This window comes from Corvus hawaiiensis, chromosome 13 (genome assembly GCF_020740725.1).
Source record: "Corvus hawaiiensis isolate bCorHaw1 chromosome 13, bCorHaw1.pri.cur, whole genome shotgun sequence".
Lineage (NCBI taxonomy): Eukaryota > Metazoa > Chordata > Aves > Passeriformes > Corvidae > Corvus > Corvus hawaiiensis.
In genome coordinates this window covers 21,505,932-21,531,040 of record NC_063225.1, presented here as the reverse complement: position 1 = coordinate 21,531,040, position 25,109 = coordinate 21,505,932, and the positions used below count along the sequence as shown (strand labels likewise).

The 25,109-nt window shown below is 48.9% G+C and overlaps 1 protein-coding gene across 12 annotated transcripts in view; it reads right to left on the bottom strand.

Annotated features, from left to right (window-relative positions):
- Positions 1 to 1,376: 1,376 nt before the first annotated feature.
- Positions 1,377 to 25,109, bottom strand: part of MYO9A (myosin IXA) — a 176,072-nt gene continuing 152,339 nt past the window's right edge. For 3 of the 12 annotated variants that reach the window (XM_048317888.1, XM_048317887.1, XM_048317893.1), the window contains 21 exons: positions 23,231 to 24,844; positions 21,309 to 21,390; positions 20,602 to 20,817; positions 15,978 to 16,090; positions 15,413 to 15,570; positions 14,799 to 15,025; positions 14,410 to 14,526; positions 13,750 to 13,938; positions 12,805 to 12,852; positions 12,030 to 12,141; positions 11,090 to 11,151; positions 9,126 to 9,318; positions 8,500 to 8,628; positions 8,073 to 8,178; positions 7,511 to 7,642; positions 6,235 to 6,358; positions 6,042 to 6,107; positions 5,397 to 5,450; positions 3,163 to 3,365; positions 2,846 to 2,988; positions 1,377 to 2,411 (listed from right to left, as the gene is read on the bottom strand). In XM_048317888.1, coding sequence (XP_048173845.1) covers positions 1,927 to 2,411; positions 2,846 to 2,988; positions 3,163 to 3,365; positions 5,397 to 5,450; positions 6,042 to 6,107; positions 6,235 to 6,358; positions 7,511 to 7,642; positions 8,073 to 8,178; positions 8,500 to 8,628; positions 9,126 to 9,318; positions 11,090 to 11,151; positions 12,030 to 12,141; positions 12,805 to 12,852; positions 13,750 to 13,938; positions 14,410 to 14,526; positions 14,799 to 15,025; positions 15,413 to 15,570; positions 15,978 to 16,090; positions 20,602 to 20,817; positions 21,309 to 21,390; positions 23,231 to 24,844 — 4,573 coding nt within the window. In that variant the 3' untranslated portion in view covers positions 1,377 to 1,926. The remainder of the gene's footprint in view (positions 2,412 to 2,845; positions 2,989 to 3,162; positions 3,366 to 5,396; positions 5,451 to 6,041; positions 6,108 to 6,234; positions 6,359 to 7,510; positions 7,643 to 8,072; positions 8,179 to 8,499; positions 8,629 to 9,125; positions 9,319 to 11,089; positions 11,152 to 12,029; positions 12,142 to 12,804; positions 12,853 to 13,749; positions 13,939 to 14,409; positions 14,527 to 14,798; positions 15,026 to 15,412; positions 15,571 to 15,977; positions 16,091 to 20,601; positions 20,818 to 21,308; positions 21,391 to 23,230; positions 24,845 to 25,109) is intronic. The other 9 variants (XM_048317891.1, XM_048317892.1, XM_048317890.1 and 6 more) reach the window with 9 other exon arrangements.

Here is a 25,109-nt window from a genome sequence, read left to right as displayed (position 1 = left end):
ATATATGTAATAGAAAATACATAAATGTATTTAGCCTTTATATTCTTTTATGTATTTTTTAATTGTATGGAGAATATTTATTTGTTTGTGTGTATATTTTCTTTATATATAGAATATATATATTATTATATATGTTCTTCATATATATAAATATCACTTAAATATATTTTCCTTATATAGAAATTAAATATATATAAGGAAAATAAATATATTCCAAAAGAAATTAGGTACATATATATACATATATATATATATATATATATATATATATATTTATATCAGTATGTTTGCCCGAGGCAGATCTGACATCCCTGCTCTCATCCCGCTGGGATGAGGAACCTGAGGATGAGGCTGGACCCTTCACTCGTCCCCAGGATCTCCTCCCCCATAGCCATTTTAAGGGCAGTTCTGGGGTTTTTAGTTCAAGTGGCTCAAAATGCTGGTTTGGCACCAAGCACTCGGCTGCTCCCAACAATCCCAGTTCCCAGAGAATTTGGGGTGGCTCCCCAGGAGTTTCCACTGTTGTGGTCACACTCCGCCTTCCCTGTGCATCCGGGTGGGTCCCCAAAGCCCTGGTTGTCCCTCTGGGGCTGGGAAAATCCCATTTCCCCCCCGGATGGGGGTGACTGACTCGGTCTGGCTCCACTCCCGGGATGCAGAGCCGAGGCCGATGCCGTTCCCACTCTCCCTGCGGCATCTGTCGCTTCCCCCGCAGGAAAAAAATTAAAGATAACATGAAAAAAAAGTGTCAGATTTCAAATAGCAAATAAAAAATAACCCAAATAAATAAACCATCTCTGGAATGGGCAGGGGGAGAGGGGACCGAGGGGCAGCTCGGCCAAACCCAGGCATGCTGGGAAAAGACAAAATACTCAGGAAAACTCAATTTTTTGCTATTTTCCCCATTTTTGATGGCACTTCAGGAAAGGATGAGCCCCAGCCCACCTGGAAGGACAGATTCAGCCTTTATAAATCTAATTAGTGAGCCAGGGCTCCTAATTTTGCCTTTCCAGAGGTGTTCCGGCACCCGGAGCTTCTCCAGGTGCCACTGAGGATGATGATGAGACGACTGGGGAGGGATTATGAGCTGAGTCATTAACTAGCATCGTTAATTAGTCCTATGATGGGCTATGATGGGCTAATCACACCTCCAGGGATTTCTTGCTGAAAATAAAACTCCGTGTTTTATTGAGTGATGGCTGGTGACACCAGTGGTGACAGCAAGGACGGCTCAGCCTATTGCTCCCCTCCTCTCTGGCCCAAAAATAATAATAATAATTAAAAAAAAAAATTCTGTCTGGGGAAAAACGTTAAAAAAAAATAATAAAAATATATATATTTACATGTAACTCCAGGAACTGGTATATAAACAAATATCGCTTCAAGTAGTCCTCGATTATTATTAATTATTATTATTTTTTAATACTGATGGTCTCAAAAAAAAAAAAAAGAAAAAAAAGAGGAAAGGTGGTTAGGTCTCATTAAAAAATAAAAAACCAAAGGGAAAAGGTTATTTTTGGCAGGTTTTAACACTTTTCCATGCGCTCAGCGTTGGCGTGGATGAGGCAGTTAAAGCGCGGACGGCTTGGCTGCAGTGGAGCCAGCTCGGGGTGCTCCCATGGGAGTTCCAGGCTTGGTTTGCTCCTACCGACGGCGATTCGGCACAAGGATCTGGCGGCGGATGCTCCGAGACGTGGGATGCTCCGAGGGGAAGGGCCAGGAGCCGGCCAGGGCCTCCCATCCCGGTCCACCCCCTGGCCACCCGAAGGTCTCAACCCCCCCAAACCATTAAGGCCACCATTAAAACCGTCCCCTCCCGGCCTTTTTAATTAAGAATTCATCCCCCTGGCATTAACGAGGAAACCATCAGAGCACTGCTGATGGGGAGGATGCCCCGGCACGAATGCAGCCCTGGGGTGGAGCATCTCAGACCATGAACTCGTTGCTCCCCAGGAGGACAAGGGGTTGGGCGGCAGCGCAATCGGCCTCGGGGTTCCTCTTGCGTCCCCCTCCAGGCCCCCCATCCGGGGGCTCTTTGGTTTTTGGGGGGGAAGTTTTCACACTCTTCAGTTTCTGTTTGCCTTTCTCCGGGTTGAAGGTCCCGCGTGTGGTGAACTGCGGCCGGTCCTCGGGACAACGGAGCGGCCCCGCCAGGCCCTCAGCGCTCGCCCGGGTTTCGGGGGCCTCGCCGTGTCCCCCCGCTCGGTAGAAAGGAGATTTGGAGTACATCTGGAAGCGCTTCCGGGGCAGGTGGGGCAAGCAGGAGGTGGATGACTGGGAGGAGGAGGAGGAGGAGGAGACGGGGGTGTCGGACGGCTCCGCCGGGTCCAGCCGCATCCTGGGGTGCCGTCGCAGCCGGCTCGGCCCCTCGGCCTTGGCAGGGCGCAGGGAGGTAAGTGCTACACTTCTCTCTGCAGGGGCAGAAGGACCACGGATGGTCGACACCCGGACACCACCCAGTACCCAACCACTCCCTCCCTGGGGACACGTGCCATTGAAGCCAGGACAACGTTCCCAGCATCTCGGTGGGGGCAGCGTCACCCCAGATGATGCGGCAGCACTGGAAGAATGTTCACCTGCCCACCAACCCTGGCTGCTCCCATCCATCCCCCCAGGGCCATGTGCTTGAACCCTTAACCCCCCTCTCTGCAACCATTTAAACCGTTGACCTTCAATAAACTTGAAAATCCCAAATAATAATAATCCTTCCCAAAGTGACAGAAAAACATGGTGCCCCCAAGTTTGGGGGGGGACTGCCCATGGCAGGGAGATGGACTTCATGACCTTTGAAAGTCCCTTCCAACCCAAACCACTGCATCATAAACCCAAGAACACCTGGGTTTACCTGAGCGATCGGAGATGGCTCCTTCGGAGTCAAAGTTCAAATTTTCTGAGCTGTCGGCGGTGCCGATGGAGGCTTCGGACTCGAGGGTTTCGTCGTCGGAGGCGCGGGGCTCCAGTGTCAGCATCTCGAATGTCAGCTCCTCCCTGCAAAGCCAACGCAGCCCCATTGACCCAACAGGACCAAAAAGGTGGAGAGGAGAAAGGGATGCACATGCACCAAGAGATCATGGAGGGATGAAGCCCTCCAGTTATCAACCACATGATGTCAAACAACATCCACAGGTTCGGGACGTGGCTCGAACCCTCGGCCAGACTCACTTTTCCTTCTGCAGGCTCTCGATCTGCTCGGTCAGCACCTTCTCCTCCTGCTGCATGGCCACCTGCTGCTGCTCTGTCACCTCCATCTCCATGGCCTCCTCGCTGCTCATGGTCTCCTCGGGGACGTCCGTCACTGAGGGCAAGCGCCCGGTGACAGGGGACGCGGGGCTGGGGTAGGCGCCGCGCCGCACGCGTCCTTTGCCCTGAAGAGAGACAATGGTGTCACCACCACCAGCCGAGGTGATGTGGCAAACACTCAGGTGCCAACCACACTGCTCTCCCAAGGAGTGAAGAAGAAGGGCCCAGACATTGGTCCTCAGTGTGCTGCTGCCGGATGCACCCCAGACCCTCCAAAACCTCTCTTCAGGCTGGGAGAAGTACCAGAAGGACTCAACACATTGGAGGGGCCGGGGATGGAGGTGGTGAGGAAGGCAGCAGGGAGGATGACGCTGGTGGACCAAGTGCAGCTTGGACTCCAAGCAAGCCCAGCTAGCAGCAGGATGGGTTCTCACAAAGCCCACAGCCTGTGTGATGGGAAGCTTGACAGTGGCTTTAGGTGGGAGCATCACAAAGGCTTTGATTTCAGGGCACCTGGCTCCCGCTTTATCCTTGGATCAAGTCTTACATCCTTCCCCTATCCACCTTTGGTATTACCTGAGCATCACAAGGGTCTCACTGACCCCTTCAGCAAACAGGAACTCCCATCTAATCATGTTGTCCATGCCCTGATCTCACGTACAGGAGATCCAGAAACCAGGACCACCTCCAGTGGTCCGTTGCAAGACAACCAATGTGGATCTTTGTGCCCACAGCTGAACTGGCTCTGATTTAATGCAGCTCTGAAGAACCACCTCATTTTTTAAATACTGAAACTGGCAACGAGAAAGGACTCAAACAAGAGTGGTACAGATGGAGAGACATATATGCAGCTGTTTTGATCTTCTGAGGACCAGCTCTACAGATCTGCTCCACAGAGCAGAAGGATTCTTGGAGATGAGGGACATGGCAGAGATTAAACAGCTTTTATCTTAACATTATCATGACCAGACATCTCATCTTCTACATTCCAGAACTGATGTGACCAGGACTAAGAGAGGTCCATCACTTGCTGCCCTCCCCTGACAACCATCACCCAGGAAGAATCTGTGTCTCCCTGGGGTGGAAGAGCTTGTTGCAGCTCAACTTTCCTCCCCGTATTTAAGCCCTGCATCCCCAGGTCTTCCTGACAACCCACGTGCCCAGAGCAGGTTTTCAGGATAAAGGATCCTCCCTTTTTCCCTTTAAAAGCTGGATTTCCTCCATTTTAGCCCTTTCATCTTTTAACACCACATCTCAGAGATCTTTGTCAGCAAAGCCGTTCCTGCGCCCTGGTGTTCTTCTGATGACACCTTTCACGTGGGCTCCTGAGCTGAAGCACAGCTCCCTGAATCCTATTAGCCAAAAGCCCCAAGATCCCAAAGATCCCACTGGCTTGTGGACTTAAGCCCCAGAGAAATGCACCAGGGGAGCAGAGCTCGAATTTTACTCTTCTCCACCTCCTGACACTCATGGATGTGGAAGAATGGGGGGAACTTGAGGGAACTTTCATCATGGGCTGCGCCTACTAGGAAAGGAAACAGCCCTATGAGCATTCCCAAAATCCTGCAGGTGCTTTTCTTGCCTGTCACAGTCTCACAGAACTCAAACTCAAGCTGGGATGGAGTTGGGGAATACAGGGCTTGCTGGACTACTCCTCATTCAAACCTGGGTGTCCTGACCTTGTGTTCAGGGTGGTAGTACTCCTCCTCCAAGAAGGTGGAGGAGACCTTTGGATGCCTCATGGTCTCCAAGGCATCCAAGCTGAGGTTTTTATCCACCATCTTCAGAAACAGCAGTGCTGTGAAAGGAACTTGATGCTGAAACGCATCCTGAACGAGGAGAAATTGAGGTGAGAAGGGAAGGGATGAATCAAGCAAAGTAAGAAAGAGGGAAGCACAGGATGGAAAAAGAAAATAAAATGGAAAATAAAGTAAGTAGGAAGGGAAAAGGGGTGGGATGTGGATTTCTGAGGAGCTGCGTGCAGGGATGGCCGAGCGCCAGCCCCAAACTCCTGTGCCCGGGGGACCTGCGGGAGGAACGGCGGCTCCGAGGAGCGGCGGGACCGGACGGGTCACGGACAATGGCCGGTGGGACAGAGCTGGAATGAGCGACGGTGACACACAGCGAGGGTGGCGGCAGCCGCCGCTGATACATACCGGGATTGAACTGCGGGTTATGCTCATAAATCTAACTGCAATTAGTACGGGCTTCTGGATTAGAGAGGAGATGAAAAGGAAAGCAGAAGGTTAGAGTGCACATGCCGCCGCCCCTCCAAAAACCCGCTTTGCTCAGTTTGAGGTTTTTTCAGTTCACTGAGATGAGTGGGGCAGCTCTGCAGCACCAGCTCCACAATCTTGGGCAGCCCCTGCTTGGATTTCATCCCCCAAAAGCAGAAGCAATGTGTCCCTGAGGATCACTGGGGACAGGTCCAAGCAGAGGGCCTGCTCAGCTCCTCAGCCCAAGCCTGTGCCGATGGTGCCGCGCCGAGTCCGTCCCTCTCCCGCAGCCCAACAAGCCAAGCACAAGTGCATCCGCAGCCTGCCGGCCCCCCACAAGCGTGGAAGCTCAATGAGATGGGTTTGAGGCTCCCAAAAAGGCAGTGCGGGAGCAGAGAGAGCCTTTGGGTTTAGATAATGTGACTGAGCACAAAAAATGATGGTCCAGGTCACCCATGGGGTGATGTTGAGCTGGTCAATGAAAGGCTTGACTCAACTCAGGACCAAACAAGCTCAAATGAAGGTGGAAATGCTGATCAGGAATGTCTGAGCAGGAGTGACAACGTTTCCGTGCACAGTTCCCACCTCCTCGTGCTTTGGTATGACTCCCTGTGAAGGTGAGGGGCCACCATGGGGCTGAGGGTCCCTGTCCTGGTGGAGATGGTGTGTGAGTTTGCGAGGGGTTTGGGAGGCTGGGATAAGCAGGAGAAGATAAGGTAGGGTGGCTTCAGGGGCAAGGAGAGGACAGGAGGGGACAGAGAGGGCTTTGGCATCTCACCATAGATCTGCGGATCAAGGAGAGGCGGCTCTTAGCTTTGTTCTCTGCAAACTCCAGGCTGTTGATGTCCTTGAGACGAGCCTTGTACTTGTTCATCTGCTCGATGACAATTAATTCCACACAACTAAGGGAGAAAAAACCCAAAAGAAGGCAAAATGGGAGGAGGAAGACATTTGATCTGAGCTGCTCTGTCTTGTCTCGGCTTGTCCTTCAACAGGATTTCCTGGTAGTTTCTCCCTTAGTTACAGCACATCCTCTCATTTTATTACAAGGAAAGGATTATTTTGAAGATCTGCCCTGATGGAAGAGCATGGAGAAGAAAAGCTCCAGCTGGAAGCCAGAGGGTGGTGAGAATTCTCCTAGGAAGAGTGATCATGGGCTATGGATGGATTGAGGAACAGCCTAGAGGTATTCAAGATCGCCAAGGACCCAACCTGGAAAAGGGAGTAGTGGAATACAAACCTGGAGAAGGCAGGCCGATTCCAACTCACTTGCAAGCAGTAACTCTGCAGCAGCTTGTGTAACTGAGCCGACTGTGTAATGTTGTCAGGAAGGTATTTGGGGAAAAAAATAGTCCTTTCCTTGTAATCAAATGAGAGGATGTGCAAGAGCTGAAGTGTGGGGGAGAAGCTACAATGAAATCCTGTTAAAGGACAGGTGTTCCTGCCAGCTGGGTCTCCAAACATGTTCTGGTCTTCAACAATTGTAATACTTACTGGAGGTAAAACCGTCTCCTTCAGAAGCCCAGTCCTTCACTGGAGGATTTTCATTATAGTAATTGACTCCAGTATCTATTTTTAAATCTATTTGGTATGAGCCAAACTGAGTCTGGTCAAGTGCTTCATGTTTTCACTGTAAAACCTCTGCAATTATGGCAAACACCATAAATAAATCTAAATATATTAATATTGCTGCAGACCAAGCAACTCACTTCAATAAAAAAGCCAAAATTAGGTAAGAATCAAGATTTGCTTGCCAAGAATGAACTACATTAACTATAACACCATGTCAGCACAAGCTCCACCTTTTCCTGCTGAGATGTGCCAGGCAGGAGCAGAAGCTTATCCACTCTTGGGGATCCTCCATCACTTAAAAATCCTTGTTAAACAACTTCTCGGGGATTGAGAGAATTGGAAGTACCTTCATGCAGATGCATTTATTTGCATTTAGATGCTATGTGTTTATTACTTCATGCCAAAGCTCTCAATTTTTGAGCCATCTGACCATCCTAGGTGGTGGGGTGGTGGAGCTGGCTGACCCAGCCCCAGGCTCTTACGTGGTGGTTTTGCTGATGTCCTGAACGCTCTGCAGTGGGTCTGTTGTGTCGGGGCAGCGGAGGATGCAGGGAGCGAACACGATGGCCAAGGCGTTGGCTGACATGCGGTTGGTCTCCTCTTGGAGGGCAATCCTGAAAAAACAGGGATTAAGTGAGAAGTCAGAGGTGGAGGCACCGCCACTGCACCTCTTGCACATGGTCATGGATGAAGAGAAGAGATGATATTTCTATGGTGCAACCTTGCTTTGAGGGAGAAAGCCAAACCTCAAGACATCTCAGATATTCCCAGGCAACAACCATCCCTTTCCACCCAAAAACATGTCCCTGCAGTGGTGGGCAGCACCACAGAGCTGTAGGAACCACAAGTGACCAGAACACTGCAGAGGTCACTCATCAACACAATATCCCTTGGAGGAACAGCTCCACAGCCACCTCCTGGAAGACACAGCGCATTCAAAAGCTCTTCCCTGTCCCCTGCCACCTGCCTCTGGCCTCAGCTATTCCATTGGGAAGGATGCCTGACCATCCTGCCTTTGCCTAGAGCTGCCCAGGCCCAGCATACCTGACCAGGTGGAAGATGAGGCGCTCCAGGGTGCTGAGGTGGGTGCGGGAGAGCTGGTCGATGACTGAGTACACCCCACGCACCGTCTCCTTCCTCTCCTGGAGGCCTGTGGAGAAACCACCGGCGTTTAGGGGCAGCTTCTACTTCTTCGTCCTATTTTACTTCTTAATTTTCCTACTTAAAAGATACAATGCTGGGGCTGAAATTAGCTGAACCGTGATGCAAAAGCCACCAAATCGAGACCAAATTGCCTGAGGTTTTGCATAAAAACCCCTTTATAGCCAAAAAATCAGACTTTGAAACCAGGTAAATACAATTTGGCAAAACCAGCTGGTTTGGGCCCGAAGAGTGAATCAAAAGTTTGGCACTAAAAGTGGCCACCATTTCCCCCCACCAAGGGAATGGGATAGTGAGGGAGGCTCCTCACCCATCACCCGCAGGAACTCCTCGTAGAGCTCAAAGGTCATGAGGGGGTTGGGCAGATCTCGGAGCCACTGCTTGAACACGCTGGCAATGACGTGGATGTTGTAGTCGTCTAAATTCACGTTATCGATGTCTGGGTTTGGCACCAGATGAAGCAAGAAGGAAAAGAACAAGAGACAATGATCAATATGAAGCCCAAGGCTGGACAAGGTGACCTTTAAAGGTCCCTTCCAACCCAAACTGTTCTATGATAAAGTACTCTAAAATAAAAAATGTTTATGTGCCTTTAATGGCAACAAATCCAGCACTCGATTTCAGCTCCACATGGTAAAATTAGAGAAAAATGCATTTTCCAGGGTAAATAACTTCAGGTGGGACCAGGATTTCTCTTCTTGCTGATTGCTAGGGTGTCAGTAAGGCAGCATTTTCCCTCAAATAGAATGACTTTTTTTCATGGATTGCTCCCAAAAACCCCATGAGTTGGTGACCTGAGCTATGGCTGCTGATGTGAAATCATCCCTTGCACGTCCCAGCGTCAGGAATGCTGAACCATCCCACCCTCCTCCCATCCAACTTTGCCGCTGCAAAGATTTTCCTCCCCATGTAGGATTTTATCCCGCCTCCTCTTACCTGTATCGAGGCCTTGCCGCAGCTCCTTGATCTTGTTGGTGGATCCTGATTTCCTGTAGATGCCCTCCGTGTACAGCCCGTGCATTTCGATGTAGTTGATGAGCTTCTCCACCAGCAGCGGCACCGCCCGCTCCTCGCTGGTCAGCCGCGACAGCTCCACGCCGAACTGCCGCGGGGAGAGCTCGGGGTCGTGCTGCACAGGAAAAGGGAAAAAGGAATTAAAATCTCTCTGGGAAGCAATGCTGGTGCAGCTTTGGATCCGATTATTCAGAGTCCTTCAGCTGATCTAGGAGATGTGTGAGTCTAATGAAGAAGGACAGGACAGGACACAGTGCTAACCTGGTCTCCAGACATGCACCCGAAGGCAAAAAAGTCTGGATTTCCTTTCTTTAACCACCCCACTGTAGTTATATTCCCAGCCTGGCAGAGCCAATGCAGCTGGGCATGGTCCTCCTCTACATCCTGCCTCTCTGGCACCATCTCCAGGGATGATTTCACCCCCCAAAGATGCACAAAGCAGAACAGGCAAATCTGAATCTTGGGTGTTTAGATCAATTTGAAGCATTGACAGTTACAAAAAACCAGTGAACAAAAAAGATGCCAAAAAAAAAGAACATGAGAAGACCCATCTACACCTGTCAGGAAGGAACCTTTTGCCAGCTGCAAGCACTCACTGGAGAGTTGATATCTGGCAAATTGAAATGTGGAGAAAGTCCTCCTGCGCAGGAGATTCCGGATGGGAAAAAGTCAAAGAATCCAATAAAATATTGACATAAATTCTAAGCCCTAGCCAAAGGAAGCTGAGATGCAACTCCACCTTCAGCAAGGCAGTGGCTCCCCTTACAATTCCTCCTGCATTTTTCTTTTTCCCACTCAATGTCGTCTTTCATTGATCCTGCAAACCTTAGGAGCAGATGTGCAGAAGGTCCCCATGTTGTTTCTTTCTCATGACTGATGGTTTGTAGCTCCCTATCACTGAGAACAACCCTGAAACCACAAATTCACCAAGCACAGAGAAACTGGAGCCTTCCTAGAGAACTTCTAACTGCCCAGTGCAAAGCTACCCATGAAGACACAGTGAACTTGCTTCCTTGGGTGCAGCACAAAAACTTCCTTGTGCAGAGAAATCACAACAAAGAAGTTGGCTCCAAGAATGTCTGAAAAAATTAATCAGAGATCTCAATGAACCTCCCAGATTTTAGAGCACAAACTCTTACAAGGTGTTCCCAGCTCTTGCAGAAATAGTGCCAGAAGGGGAAAGAGTGCAGCAAAAATCCTATATATATTCAAAATACAAATGGACTCATGCAGCTTTCTAGGGGCTGTGTATTATGGAGGTTGTTCTCCCCTGAACAGCCTCCCAGGAAGCTGATAAAACTTTCCACTCATTATTATCCTGACTCTATTTCCTTCTTTTGGGCACAAAATAAGCTATTTTAAAAAAACCCCACCAAATCTTGATGAGTCATTGTTAGCCAGGATGACCTGCTGCACTCATTCCCTGTTCCCCACAACCTTAAATCCAGTAAACAATATTTAATTCCCCGCTAAAGAGGGCAGTGAACATCCTCCACCTGCCCTTCTTCGCACAGCCGTGGCAAGCAGGGACCGTTGGCGTGAGAAATAACCTGTATTTCCAAGAATAACCCCACATTTCCAAATCCTTAAAAGCTACAAAGTGAGGGAAATTCCTATTATTCCATGTGGTTACAAGTCAGGGAATGACACTGCAATACCTGCTGCATGACTGGGCAGATCTACAGTGACTCATCGCTGCGTAATTCCCAAAATACCTACAAAACTCCGGCTGGAGAGACCTCTGGGGATCTCTGGTCCAAGCTCCTGCTCAAAGGAGGGTTATTGCCAGCATTCTATCAAGTTTTGCACCTCCAACAATTTTTATACAAACTTGGGATCACTGTCTCAAGATATTTAATGAAAGCAAAGCAATGAGAGACATTTACCTTTTTGGAGCACTTGGTCGTGGTTTTAAGACAGCACTTCTTGTGACAAGCATATTTACATACTGCAATGGAGAAAAGGAGTGTTTAATTATCCCAAAGGTCACATTGCTGGAGAAATAGGAATTCATATGAATTGAGCAGCTCTCCTCAGAACTACCAGGTCAAAAGCATGTTGGATTTACAGTTTCCAGGGGCCAATTCTGTATTAGATCCACTCAAACAAAAATAATGAAGCCTTCAAAATTAAAGGTGCCATATTTAAGTCCATGAAACATTAAACCCTCCCTCTCCGACAGATCAACTCAGACTATAATCCATGAGTGACTCCGAGCTATCAGACACAGATACCCTCAGAGATTGGAAATGGCACCTCATTTGTATTCTTCCTGCACTGGGCCTCAAATGCTCCAGGGCTGATGCTGCCAACCTAATCACAAAAATGGAGGAGGGATGACGGAAAAGGTTGATCCATCTCTTGGGCTTTTCCAAAAAGAGACAGATCAACCTTTTCCACCATCCCTCTTCCATTTTCCTGATCTCCCCAAAAATTTACATGCCTGAAAGTCAAAAAGGCGAAGCCAAATGAGTTTGTCAAGGTCAGGATCCCCACAGGCATCCTCAGGGCACATTTCCATACCTGACTTTACTGTCCTTCCTACCGTGACACTTCAGTGTGTCTGACCTTATGGGATGGCCACATAACCTGATGGGATAGGATGTGTAACACAAAGCTCTACCTGTGCCAGGAAGGACTGCTGGGATGGACTTACTAGTCGACTGCAGAAACCTTAAGAACTAAGTTCCTAAAGCTCTTCAGGTGTTACAAAAATCAAAATTACTTGAGCGTGGGGTTGGAGGAAACAGCAGCGAACACTTCAAAATCCCCAAACTCATCACTGTGATAGAAGCACAAGAAAAGGACCAAAGAAAGGGTGCTTACATTTACAAACAGAAGCCCTGTCCATGATCCAGATCAAGGAGGAACAATATTCACAATACGTGGGGATGCTGTATTGGGTCGCCTTGAAAATGTGACCATTGTGCTCTTCCACCTGGAGGATAAAGGTTGGGTGGTGAGAAAAGGGAGCTGGTGCTCAGCCTGCTGCAAAATGGGAAGATGAACACAGTCAGCTGTCCAACTTCAGCTCTTACTTGCTTTTATTTGGTATTTTTGTTTCCTTTTCAGCCCAACAACCCCACAGACAACCCAAACCAACATCCATCTTACAGGGGAACCGAACCATCATGGAAGCAGGTTGGAAACTCTTTGACTGAGCTTGGCAGGTCAACTTCTTCACGTTAAGAAGGTTTCCTGTGCATCTGTGGCCCCTTTTTTTGGCTCTGCACCTACACCCTCCCTAGTACCATCATATCCCTTAGGAAAACAGGAGATGTAATGTCCTACATGTCTGATCCCAAAGATGTAAAACACACACTATAAATTTATGCAGAAACCCGGAGCAAGACTTTGTTTTGCTTTCAGCCCTTCTCTAACAACCCTTGACATTACATTTATGTTTTGGCTGATGAGGGATGTGTTTTCAGAGCCAACCCAAGTGATCCTTGATCAAGCAAAGCAGATCCATCTTGAATGTCCTTCTAACATGTCCTTTCAGGGCTGACATTCAGATCTCAGCCCAGGACATGTCACAAGCTGGTCTATTGTCATTCTGGCCCCAAGGACATTGATTTTTTAATGTGCAGGCTTAACTCACCACATCTGTTTCCTTTTTCCTTCTCTTTTTTCGTTCTGTTTTTGGCACCTGGTGACGAAAGAGATTTAAGTCAATTTTCGGGCAATTTTGCCAGGTAAAGAGTACAGAGGGTTCATATCTAACACTGTCCAGTGCCTTCCAGCACCATTCTCCGGTGCACCTGAAGCCCCAGGAGAGTCACTCTAAATAACTCTCCTATGGATCACACCATTTTTGGAATTTCCCTGGATAGCTCTTTCCATCTTCATCTTGGAGCTGGGAGTAGCTGCTGCTCCAGCTCTGACCCCACCAGCAGCGACCCACGGGGAACATGATGCTCAGCCTGCTCTGAGGAAAACCTGCCTGGAGAGGAGGCTGGACAGGACTCGGAGCAGAAGAGCCAGGAGATGGGATATTTGCACAATAGACACCATCTCCCAAGCCCGGCCTCAGATCCCGTGGTCAGCCTTGCAGACAGTATGGAGCAGGAAGTGAGATCAGGTCTGGGACACGGTGCAGGCTCTTACTGCTCTAAGAACCGTACCTAGACCTGAGCCACTGCCCCTTCTCCTGCAACCCAACCCATGGTGATGTGTGTGGTCACTTGGGAAGTGATCAGGAGATGTGAGAGGGTGTATCTCTTTCACTGTCCCTCAAAGTTTGAACAAACCCCCCAGAACTAAAGAAGAAGAACCAGGAGCTGCCTTTCCAACCATCCACAGCTGGTTGCAGCTTTGACCTGGAGATAACATTTAATCCTTGGTGTTGGCCAAGCCCCGCTCAGCCCAGATGTGATCTGGGCTTGGCTGAGCCCAGTGACACACAACCAGTGAGCCACACCTTGCCTTGTCCAGCTCAGCTTAAAGCAGAGAAGACAACAGAGGGTCCCAGGTGTCTACAGAGGCACAACCCCACAGAAAGACAGTTCCCAAGCCTTCAAGGGAGTTTAAGAAAAGTGCCAAGTACCTTCCCTGCGGTGTAGTCCAGGGGTTTGTACTCTATCATATATTCATCCAGGAAGACTTTGAAGGTATTGACCCAGACTTTAACCGGAGACTCACTCCAGTCCCTCTGCTCAAGCCTCATGGTCTTCTCCAGAATCTGCTCGAATAAGGCATAGAGGTCCTTGTAGCGGATGCTTTTCCCATCGTCCATCTTTTAAGGAAACAGAAGCAAAAAGAAAGGTGATTTTTATACAGCCCAGCTGTTTCTGGAGACTTTTTCTTCTCCAGACAATTATTTCAGCCTCACCAGCTTCCAGCTGCTTGGGGAAAGTCCAAGTATGATAAAGAGAAGAAAAAAGGATCAGACATCTCCATCACTCGCAAAGGTAACACAAAGGTTTCCAGGCACTTTGGGGGGCAAATTGGAGTTTATTGACTTTCTGTCATCTCCACTTTGGCTGGGAGCAAAGCTGTAATGAGGATCAGGAATCTACACCCAGTGGCTCATGAGGAAGAGTTAGTCCAAATTTAGATCATGGGACTGAATGCAAAGGAAGCATATCCATCCTTTGGGATGAGCAGACCAGCAATGGAGGGCTTGGCAACACCTGTACCACCAGGACAATCAGAATATCCCTTTTCTCCTGGAAATGGAAGTCCCACCCATCATCTGTTTGCTTACCGCCAATGCTGAGGAGTAAAAACTGAAGATGTTTTGTCGGAATTCCTTCAGTGCTTTCTTGAACACGACATCCACCAGCGTGTCCTTCTTGCTATCCTCGTTGTCCAGTTCATTCATCTGGGAAAACAAGGGGGTTTTGGCACCCACGGCCCTTTTGCTGCAGCAGAGCTGGTGTGAGATGAAGCAGTACTAAGAAGCAGCTGCTCCACCATGATCACCAGGTGGTTTCTACTACATGAAAACCAGAAACTACTCCCAGACCTGCCCTGGCACCCTTAGATGAATTATTAGCATGACTACAGTTGCCCACAGGACCATTTTGACTTCACTGCCTCCATCTGCTCCTGGATCTCTGTGCTGATTTATGGAGCAGTGAAGGCAGCAGTTACCTTTTTCAGGAGAAACTCATCCATGCTCTTCAGGTCGCTGGCACTGGTTATGATCTGCAGGGAGTCGTTCTGCCACTGCACGGGCTCCAGAGCCACGTTGCTGATCTTGACGCTGCGCTTGCGCTTCACTTTGGGAGAGGGTTCCTTGTTCTCCTTGAACTCCCGCCGGTAGATGCCCGACAGCTCAGGACTCCGTGGGGGCGTCAGGTGATGAGGACCCAACTCTGCTGGTGATAAATGAGAAGAGGGAAAGAGATTGATGAGCAGATGAAAAATAATTGCGACACTGAAACAGGGAGATGGGCATCGGAATAAAGCTGTGGAGGAGAAAAGCACAGTGTAGAACTCACAGGAAGATTAAATGTCATTTCTGCTTTGGTTATTTCCTCCCTCAAGAGAGGAAACATCTGTCCATGTCCAGATGGTGGCTGGAAGGATTAGTGACATGGAATTCCTTGAGATCCATTATGGATCCCACCCTCTAACCTGCTTGCCATCGCTCTGGGTTGACACCATCCATGAACTAAGAGACATCAACCAGCATGGACACATCCCCATTTCCCAACCCAGTTTCTCTCTCCTTACAACTGGTCCCGTGTCCCCCCACCATGTACCTTCACCAAGCTGCAAGCCAGGAATGGCCTCCCTGCCAGGGGCTTCCTGCTCCGCGTACAGCTCCAGCAGCTCAGACTGGGTAGCGAGCTTCTCCCGGGGGGTCTTCTTCTCCCCCTGCTTTCCCTTCACCCAGAACCTCATCTTGGCTCTTTGAGGCCTGGAAATAAATCATGGAAAGAGGAACTGCCTTTACTAGGAAATGTCCTTCTACCCAAAACTACCCCAATCTCCTGGACCTTCCTGGTGCTTGAGGAGATGAATCCACGCAATTTCTACCAGGGAAACATGGCTACTCGACCTCAGCAAAGGCGAGAAACTTCAGTTTCGTGGATGGGATTGGGTGGTTTGGGACAGGACGTGTGGCCCATGTCACCAAAACTTAATTGTGCCATGAGCCAGACACCTCATTTAATTGGGCCTGTCCATAGTCATGTAGGAAAGGTGGGAAGGGTAACTTGTGCTGGCCTTGGCAGCTCCAAAGGAGCCTGGGTGGCTCAACAGGGTGATGGAGAGCAAGAGGGACACGGGAGGGACATGTCTGCCATCTCCAGCCGTGATTCCTACCTCCCATCTGGAGTCAGACTCTTCTGCGTGGCCGCCAGCTTCCCAATCTCCCCCTGGGACATGGTTTTGTGCAGTTTGGCCTGGCCTTCCCCGGAGGTGAATCGCTGCACGGTCTGTAACGATTCCAAGCACGGAGCACTTAAAAACAAGACAGCTCTTAGGATATCAGATGATTTTTTTTCCCTATCAAAAATCAGCTATTTCATCTCCTACATCTTTATTTCTACTTGCCTACAAGTGAAAACCTACAGTCCTGGTGAGCCCCTAGAGAAATATTTTAATGACTCCTAATAAAGAGAGGCATTTCCCCTGCCAACTCTCCAACCAGGTACAACTTTCTTTTTCCTTGAGCAGTCGGTGATGAAAATCAGTTTGCACCAAGCCACGGGTCCTTATTGCTCAGCCTGCACAGCTCTTCCACCATCTTCACCCAGACACTCCAGCTCTCCACCCAGAGTGTCCTGTTAGCCACAAAGAAGTGATTCCCCAAGGGAACCTTCAACCACCTGGATCTGTCCCAGCAGAGGTTCCAACTCTTGTTGAGCACTTTACAGAAAAAAAGACCAAAGTCTTTGGGCCAAGGACACACCAAAATGAACCCTTTAATGAAGAAATTTTTCAGCTTTAATAGAAAATATCTCCATCTTTGCCACCATTTAATGTGCCCTTGGATAATTTTTAAGGGTGGGATGAATTTACAATAATTCAGCCTAACAGGATCCCATGAAGTAGCCGAGAAGCAGAATTGCCATATTTAAAAAATATAAAAATTTTTGTTCTATTTTCTGATTGCAGCTGTGATTTGGGAGCTGATGGTCAAATACCTCCTGTAGCTTTCCTATCACCTCAATGTCTCAACTGAATGCTCTATGTTTTAAAGCAATTATTTTACTTCTATTAAAAAGATTTTAAATAAAATTCTATAAAAAATAGGCAGGGGGAGGGGGGCACATTTGCCATATTTACTCATTTTCCATGTTTTATTTCTCCCCCCTGACTAACCTCTCTTCCAACCAGGAGATGGCAGCATGTAAGGCAAAATTACCACTGGGAAAGTCAGGAACTGCCTAAACCATGAAAGAGATTTTGTTCCTGTCATTCTTACATGTAGGTGATGATCACACAGAAATTGTGGGTGGACACTAGGAAAAAAGCAATTCAAAACCTGTAAAAGTGACTCCATCCGGCCCAAACCTACTACTTGTTTTAAAAATGATCTGTTAAATATTTGCCCCTACAACATGGTTTTGTTCTTGGGTAATTTCAACTTTTTGAGTTTCCAGCTTTAATAAACAAAGACTAAAAGGCATTTTTTGCATGAGATCCTTCTGTCTGAGGTTCTCTGCCAGGAAACTCTGAAGGGAAAGGACAGGAAACCTTCTCAGATGTCAAAATGAGCATCTGCACCAGAAAATCCCCTCCTAGGGAACACAACAAAGCACCAAGAGGGCAAATGGCAATAACTGGGGCTCTGAAGTTGTCTCCTGGATGAGGAAGGGACCAAGTATTTTTCCTCTGACAGAGCAACCTGTGTTTCACCCACCCATAAGGTAACTATGGCCAAGGGGCTCGTCCCAGCAGGCAGCAGTGCTGTGTGCTGCATGGAAAAACTTCCTGAAGCTCAGTGAATGCTGCATGGAAGAACTTCCTCAAGCTCCCTCTGAATGGCTTAGGACAAGAGAACTTCTTTCACTGCTGGCTCTTCAGCTGTGCTTGGGATCAGCTAGTGGCAAGTACTTGGACTCATCTTCGTCAGTTCATGGCTTTAGTGTGGAGGGTGGAGCAAAACGACTGGTTCATTATGCAGGTCCCTCTCTCTAAGGATGTTTGCAGAGGGTATTTCTGGTGTGGTTCCTCTAGCCACGGCTTTCCACTTATGCAGCTGCTGCAGGAAAGCTCTCCAGGCATAGGTGCCAAACAAAAGTGGTGTTAACATGTGCTGACCACAGCCAGGAGCTGCTCCTCCCACTTGTGTCTCACTGCAAGGTAGGTTAATTCTTGGCTATTCACCAGCCAAAAAACTTGAATCTTGGTCTTGTCAGAAGGCCCTTAATCCTTAAAGAACCTTGGAGTCAACTGTACCTGCAGCAGCTACCTCATGTACTGGTGCTCCATGGGCTGCAGATGCTCTGGGTGTTCGATGCTCTGGGATGCCCTGGACATGGGTTGGGAGCACTGGATTCCAGTGGGCCTCTACTCACCAGGTGGGGAACACAATCAGTGACTTGATGGCCAAGAAAAGAACGGGCAAACCAGGCGGTGCAGCTGGTGACCCATCACATGCTCAGCTCCATGGGGCTGCACGTGATCTCTCACTCATCCATCCAGCAGCCTGGGCTGCTGAGCAGGACATGGGAAGAGGCTGTTTTGGAAGGCTGTAGCTGGAGGCAGGAGCTGCATGAAGGAGCTATTCACTGGCACAGGACCCAGCCCGCACATGGTGGCTGCTGGACTCGCCTTCATGTGACCATCACAAGGCACAACCAATGTGTCTGCACAGACATCAACCTCCTGTGTTTGTACCCAAACCACCCCCACAGGCACCAGTCCAGCTTTATCACAGGCTGCTCCACCATCTGCAACACCCAACTGGGCTCTGCTAATAAATACGGATAAACAGTCCTGAAATCTTGCTACTTGTGATGATCCTGACCCAAAAAAGCCCCAAGCCAAAGGGCTGATCCCAAACCTGCAATACAGAATACAGATGGAAACACTGGACACATTGTCAGGACACACAGATGGAGGGTAGCGCGCAGCACACGATGTCAGGGGTAGCATTGGCCTAGAAAGCAGAACTTAACCACATGAGGGGTGAAAGTCCTGAGCACCAGTTAGAACCAGTGCTGGAGAGCAGAGGAGAAGAGGGACACAGCAGAGACAGGAGAGAGGTGGCACCTACTGCTACTCGCATGCACTGAGAGCTGTTAAACCAGGTGAGCAGAGTCCCAAAGAGCACTTCCAAGGAGTGCAGTGACCCAGGATGCTCCCAAGGATGGAGCTTGCCAAGCACCAGCACAGCACTTTTCACACCCCAGAGGGAATGATTTCTACAGCTACAATTCCCCTTTGCATGTGGGCAGCCTCCAGGAGCACAGCAAAGCACTCCAGGTATGGCACAGGGTGCCATGGTTTGGTGGTGAGCAAGGCGGTGCTGGGTTTGTGGTTCGACTCAACAATCTTAGGGATCTTTTCTAACCTAAATGTTCCTATGATTCTATGTAAAAAAAGTCCATTTTACTACATAAAATTCTCCCTTTCCCAATCCACAAGCGGGGATTTGCACAAAGCTGCAGCCAGGTTATCTCAGTCCATAGAGATGTGACTTTCAATCAGGTTTTGAGTATTCCTGTCTCAACCCCCCCAGCAAATTTATCAAGACCAGGCCTAAAAATTTATGGAATTTGTAAATCTCTGCCCTCTTTCAGTGAGGAAATTATTCTGGGAAAAATTATCCTTTATAATAAGAGCTGCTTAAAGAAAAGTCATGAAAAGCCCTCCTTGACCACCTGCTTTTCTAGGAAAAGCAGCTTTCAGGATTGCATGGGATGTTTGCTGGACCCACAGCAATGCTGTGGCACAAAATAAATCACTGGCTTTGGGTTTCATGCTTTTCTTTGGTTTTATACTCAGCTCCACATCCTGTACTGCAGCTGGAGGAGAGGAACATGGCAGCCCTACCCAACGCTCCACCCAAACTCTCCCAGCAGGAGATGATTCTTGTTTAACCACACTCCTACAGGAACATCTCCACACTCCTCAGGAAAAAAATTATGAGCGGGTTGGAATCTGTTGGCCTCTTCCTCTCGGTTTGTGATTTTCCAAAAGCAGCTTATGTGGCTGGGAGATTAAGCCTGAGATGCAAAAGCTCCACCGTGCTGGCTCATGTCGGACCTGCCAAGGGACACTCGTCACTGTGCTTGGAAAAACCACTCAGGTTGGTTGTCTTTGTTTTAAACCCACCATTTCACCCTCACTATGTTTTTATTGCCCAATTTCCATGGTTTTGCTTTCTCTGAGCTGCTGTCTGCCAGCATCACTCTGATAACTGAGGACCGAATGATCATCGGATATTGTGGCTAAGGATAAAAAATCAGAAGTAAATGAAGGTGCACGATTTATATCATTTTGTGGTCTGTTGCTTTTTGGACATATTTACTTTCGTTTTTGTTACAGATGTGTGTAGACCATTTTTAGATCAAAAGGTTCCAAGGGGAGGATTGAGGTTAAAGCCCCCAAAACAGGTAGTTGTGCAATACAAGTTGTAATACTCCAGGAAACTGTGAGAACTGTGGTGGACATCTATCAACCCAGGAGCAAGAAACAGAGTTTGGATGGAGCTCTGAGCACCCTGGTCTAGTGGAAGGTGTCTCTGCCCATGGTAGGGGTTTGGAATTAGATGAGATTTAAAGTCCCTTCCAATCCAAACCATTCTGTGATTCTGTGATTCCATGGTGTTGCCTCTGTTTATGCTGTGTTTGCCAAGTTTACCCATCTACAGCATCCTTGGGAGTGGGAAAAGAAGCGGTGGAGGGATCAGTGCAGCTAAGGTTAGCAAAGAAAGGCTCCCGCAGCTCCGCTCGCTCCCTCAGTTTCATTTCCCCGCCACGTTGGACACAATTACCATTTCGGAGTCACTGTAACAGGCTTGCCCCAGGCGGGCTGCAGGCACCGCCTCGGCGTGAGGAGGGTGCTCAGAGGAGAGAAGGAACTCAAAACTGCCATCGTAATCCTCTTCCTCCGTATCCCCCTCCCCATCAGCAAAAGTACCTCTAGTCAAGAAATCGGAGCGCGTCCGCGCCATGCGGGCTTTCTTTTTATGGCTCGGTCTGGGCACCTGCTTGACCAAAGGATAAAACAAAACAAAACGAAAAGAAGGGTTTTAAAGTAAAAAGGAGACTCTAGCCACGTAGCCTTAAGACATCTCTGAGTGATGCCGCACCCCACGGAGGGGATGCAGTATTATGTCTAGTGACAACAGCAAAGGACCAGGAAGAACAAAAACCAAGACAGGACGGTGGAAATGGACAATCATGGGTGTTACTCAAACGGACGTTAAACCAAACCAGGACAAGACGGTGCTGGACAGTGTTTGCCATCAGGATCACAGGATCCTTTTATCCAGAGCTGCTACAAATTATTCCTACAGGGCTTTTTATTTTAAGAGAAGGTGTGGAGGTTACCATGCTATCATATCCCCCTTCCCTATCCATGTCTAGCAGCCCTTGCACTTCAGAGTTCACGTCTTTGAAGCTTTTGAGGGAAAACTGGCAGAATAAGTTATTTTCCACCTTTTCAATGGAAAGAGAAAATAAACAAGTCACAACTCACCTCGCCTCTGCCAGACCCCGGCATCTTAAACGGCTTCCGTGCTAGTTCACCTTTGGAAAGGCACTGATGATTTGCCTCTCTGCTGAAACACAACAGAACAGAGATCTTTCATCCTCTCCCAAAAGCCTTCCCACCACGCCAGCCCAGCTCCCGGGAGCACACAGTCCAAGCAGTGAAGACCAAATTGCAAGTCTGAGGTCGTCGAGTTTCGGAATTGCTTGGAATTCTTCAGGATTGGACTTAATACCACAAGACAAGAAGAGAAAACATTCTGCCTGTCAACTTTATCCAGCAAGGTGGTTATGGATTGTACCTTTGTACTTTGGGATTCTCAAATGTGACTATTCTGCTGCAGAGCAGAAATTAAAATACAGCAATTCTTAATGTTTTTTCCTCCCTGTTGCTTGTTCGTGTTGCTCATGAACCAGGAAAAGAAATTTTAAACAGGAACCTTCTCTCGTCACAAATGGCACAAAACCCACAAGACTACAACATTTGGAGGTACTTTGAGTTACTAACAGTCATTCACTGGGAGCTTTTGCCTTGGAAAGGGTACAGCAGGAGTTAGGACAGGGGTGGTTTATGTCCTTTTTAAGCTACATGGCCAAAACCACCCCCAAATTAGGCAAGGCACTTTAAGAAACACAACAGAGTGGGAGCAAACGTTGTCTCAAAACCTTGCTGCCATCTCCAGATCCTGGAGCAGCCCAAGGTGAAGCAACGTGATGGAGCTGAGCAACTGCTAAGCCCATTACAGGTGTAGTTAATTACATATGTGAGTGATACGGTCTCCAAAGCGCATTCACTCCCAAACTCTCTCTGGAGAGATGGTGTTTTTTCATCTGCAATGGCCAGAGTGTCCACATGGCTTTGCTGGATGTATTAATTATATGGTAAACAAGGAAAATCCTGGAATTTTTTTCCTCATCGAGAAATTTCTATTCCAACCACCCAAAAATCCTAAGAAACTTATTCATCATCTTTCACCTTGAGAAATAAACTCCTAGCACCATTCATGTAGGGTAAATAAAACCAGTATTGAGCCTGATCATTGACTCCCTTCACCTGCTAATGTCTGTGACTATCTCCCCTGGATTATATAATGTTATAAGAGACAGAGAAATCATATTCCAGGTCTTTTTCCTTTCCCTCTGGCCTCCTTGTTGCTAGAAGATCAAGAATGTTTTGTTTAACTATGGGGTTTGTGCAGACTCCAGAAACAACGTTCCGAACCCTTTGTCTAAAAAGGTCCCTAGCAGAAGAAAGAGCCTATGGAGACAGCCTATGGAGACAGGCTATGGAGAAAGCCTACGGAGAAAGCCTATGGAGACAGGCTATGGAGACAGCCTATGGAGACAGCCTATGGAGACAGGCTATGGAGAAAGCCTATGGAGAAAGCCTATGGAGAAAGCCTATGGAGAAAGCCTATGGAGACAGCCTATGGAGAAAGCCTACGGAGACAGCCTATGGAGAAAGCCTATGGAGACAGGCTATGGAGAAAGCCTATGGAGACAGGCTATGGAGAAAGCCTATGGAGACAGCCTATGGAGAAAGCCTACGGAGACAGCCTATGGAGAAAGCCTATGGAGACAGGCTATGGAGAAAGCCTATGGAGACAGGCTATGGAGAAAGCCTATGGAGACAGCCTATGGAGACAGGCTATGGAGACAGCCTATGGAGAAAGCCTATGGAGACAGGCTATGGAGAAAGCCTATGGAGACAGGCTATGGAGAAAGCCTATGGAGACAGCCTATGGAGACAGGCTATGGAGACAGCCTATGGAGAAAGCCTATGGAGACAGGCTATGGAGACAGCCTACAAGACAGCCTATGGAGACAGGCTATGGAGAAAGCCTATGGAGACAGGCTATGGAGAAAGCGTAGGGGAAAGCCTAGGAGAAAGCCCACCATCTCTTTACTCACTGGAGGCCGAAGGGATTGTCTTTTGGCGTGAAGAACATGGAGCTTGCCCTTGTCTCCTCAGTGCCCTGGTTGGGCATCCGAGGTTGCCGGAGGCGCTCCGTCCTTGAGAAATGGCTGCCCGGGTGGTCCTTGGGGTCCAGAGCTGGTTTGGAATGGCAGCGGGGTTCCAGGCCCTCTCTTCGCTCCACGAACATGCTGACAGGTCGGTCTTTGGGAGCGCTGTGGGCTGGAGAGCTTCCCCTGGTCCCAACAGTGAGACCCTTGATGTCCACTGCTGAGGTTGGAGCCATGCCTGGGGTGGGGCTGTGCTCCCCTCTGCTCTGGGGGTGCAGGATGAGGACTGACTGAGGCCGGCTGTCTGCTTTTTTGGCTGGTTTGAGGGAAGGGTCCTTCACTCTGCTCTGCTCCAACCTCTGCAAAGCCTCTACCCTCCCTTGCTGCTCGAAGGCTTTGCGTTGCCTCTCCAGAATTTCCTTCTGCTGGCGGATCTGCTCCATCATCTCCCTCTCATTTTGCAGCTGAAGCTGCTTTTGGCGTTCTTCCTTCTCCACGTTGAGCTTTTCCAGTCTCTTGATGACAGAATCTGGAGAAAGGGCCCGTGCTGCTGTCCCTGTCCCACGTTCCTCTCTCTTGGTAGAGGGTTTCTCCTCTCCCTCTGCTTCTCCTAAGGCTTTGCTCTGGTCTGGCTCAGAGTCCTTCCTGACCTCAGAGAATGTAACTGTCCTCTCCTCTCTTTCCACTGCTTTACTCCTCAGGTTATTCTCCACCAGCTTCACCTTCACATTGTCTTGCGGTGGAACGTAGAAAGTCGGGAGGTTGCTGGAAAGGAGGGTTTCTCTTGGGTGAGCCTTTATAACATTCTGGGGGTCACTGACCCCACGCTCCTTCGTGGTGAGGTTATCGGGCAGCTCCGCGTCTGCTGGGGTCTGTCTGCAGCCCGGCAAATCGCTGCTCCCATCCTTCTCCTGCAGCTGGGCCTGGGGACTGCTGGGCAGGGAGTCCATGGAGAACGACTGCGTGTCGTGCTCGTCCAAGACTAAGGAAACGAGTTTACTACTTGGGGTATCTTCACAGCTTAACAACTCAAAGCTCCCTTGAGAGCTCTCGCTCTCCGGGGTTCCCTGAGGGGAATGCAACGCCTCGGACACCAGCTCGGTGGACCAGCGCTGCTCTTCCGAAGGCGACAGCCCGCCCGTGGAGCGCACCTTGAGCAGCTCCAAGCTGAATTTCGCCTGTTCCAGTTCCCGCATCCTCCGGCTTTCCCTCTTTGCACGAACCACTTTTTTCTGGTTGAGATCCTCCAGCGACTTGGGCCTCTCTCTCACGATGACCTCCTCCTCGGTGTCCATCCCGCTCTGGCTGCTGGCTCTCTCATGCCTTTTGTACAGGGAAGTGTCCAGTGGGTCCATGTGATTCACCCGATTATTCTCCATCAGCGATTTATGTTGTTCTACAGCTCTCACTCGCTCTTCAAATGAGCCGTCCTCCCACTTAGATGGGTCAGAGCCCTTAATTTCCAAAACATCATCTGCTTCCAGTCCATCCTCTTCTCTACCTGCCAGGCCATTCTCCAGCTGCATCTCTTTTAATTGCTGCTCTTTCAAAGCTCTAAACCTGGAAAAAAGCAGAAAACCAGGATGTTCAGCTCTGTGCCCACTCAGGACCCTTTAAGGCACTGCACCAGTGGTGTCTTATCACCACCACCACCATCACCTCACCACCACCAGCATCTCAAGCAACCCTCCTTGCACATCTGGTGCAAGGCAAGGTGAGGCACATTTGGTTTTAAACCTCCTCCTCCTCTGCCATCTCTGCTACCACCCAAGGGCTGCCCCAACGCACCTGAAAGCTCCCCTCGTGCCGACGGCAGTGGGTCCAG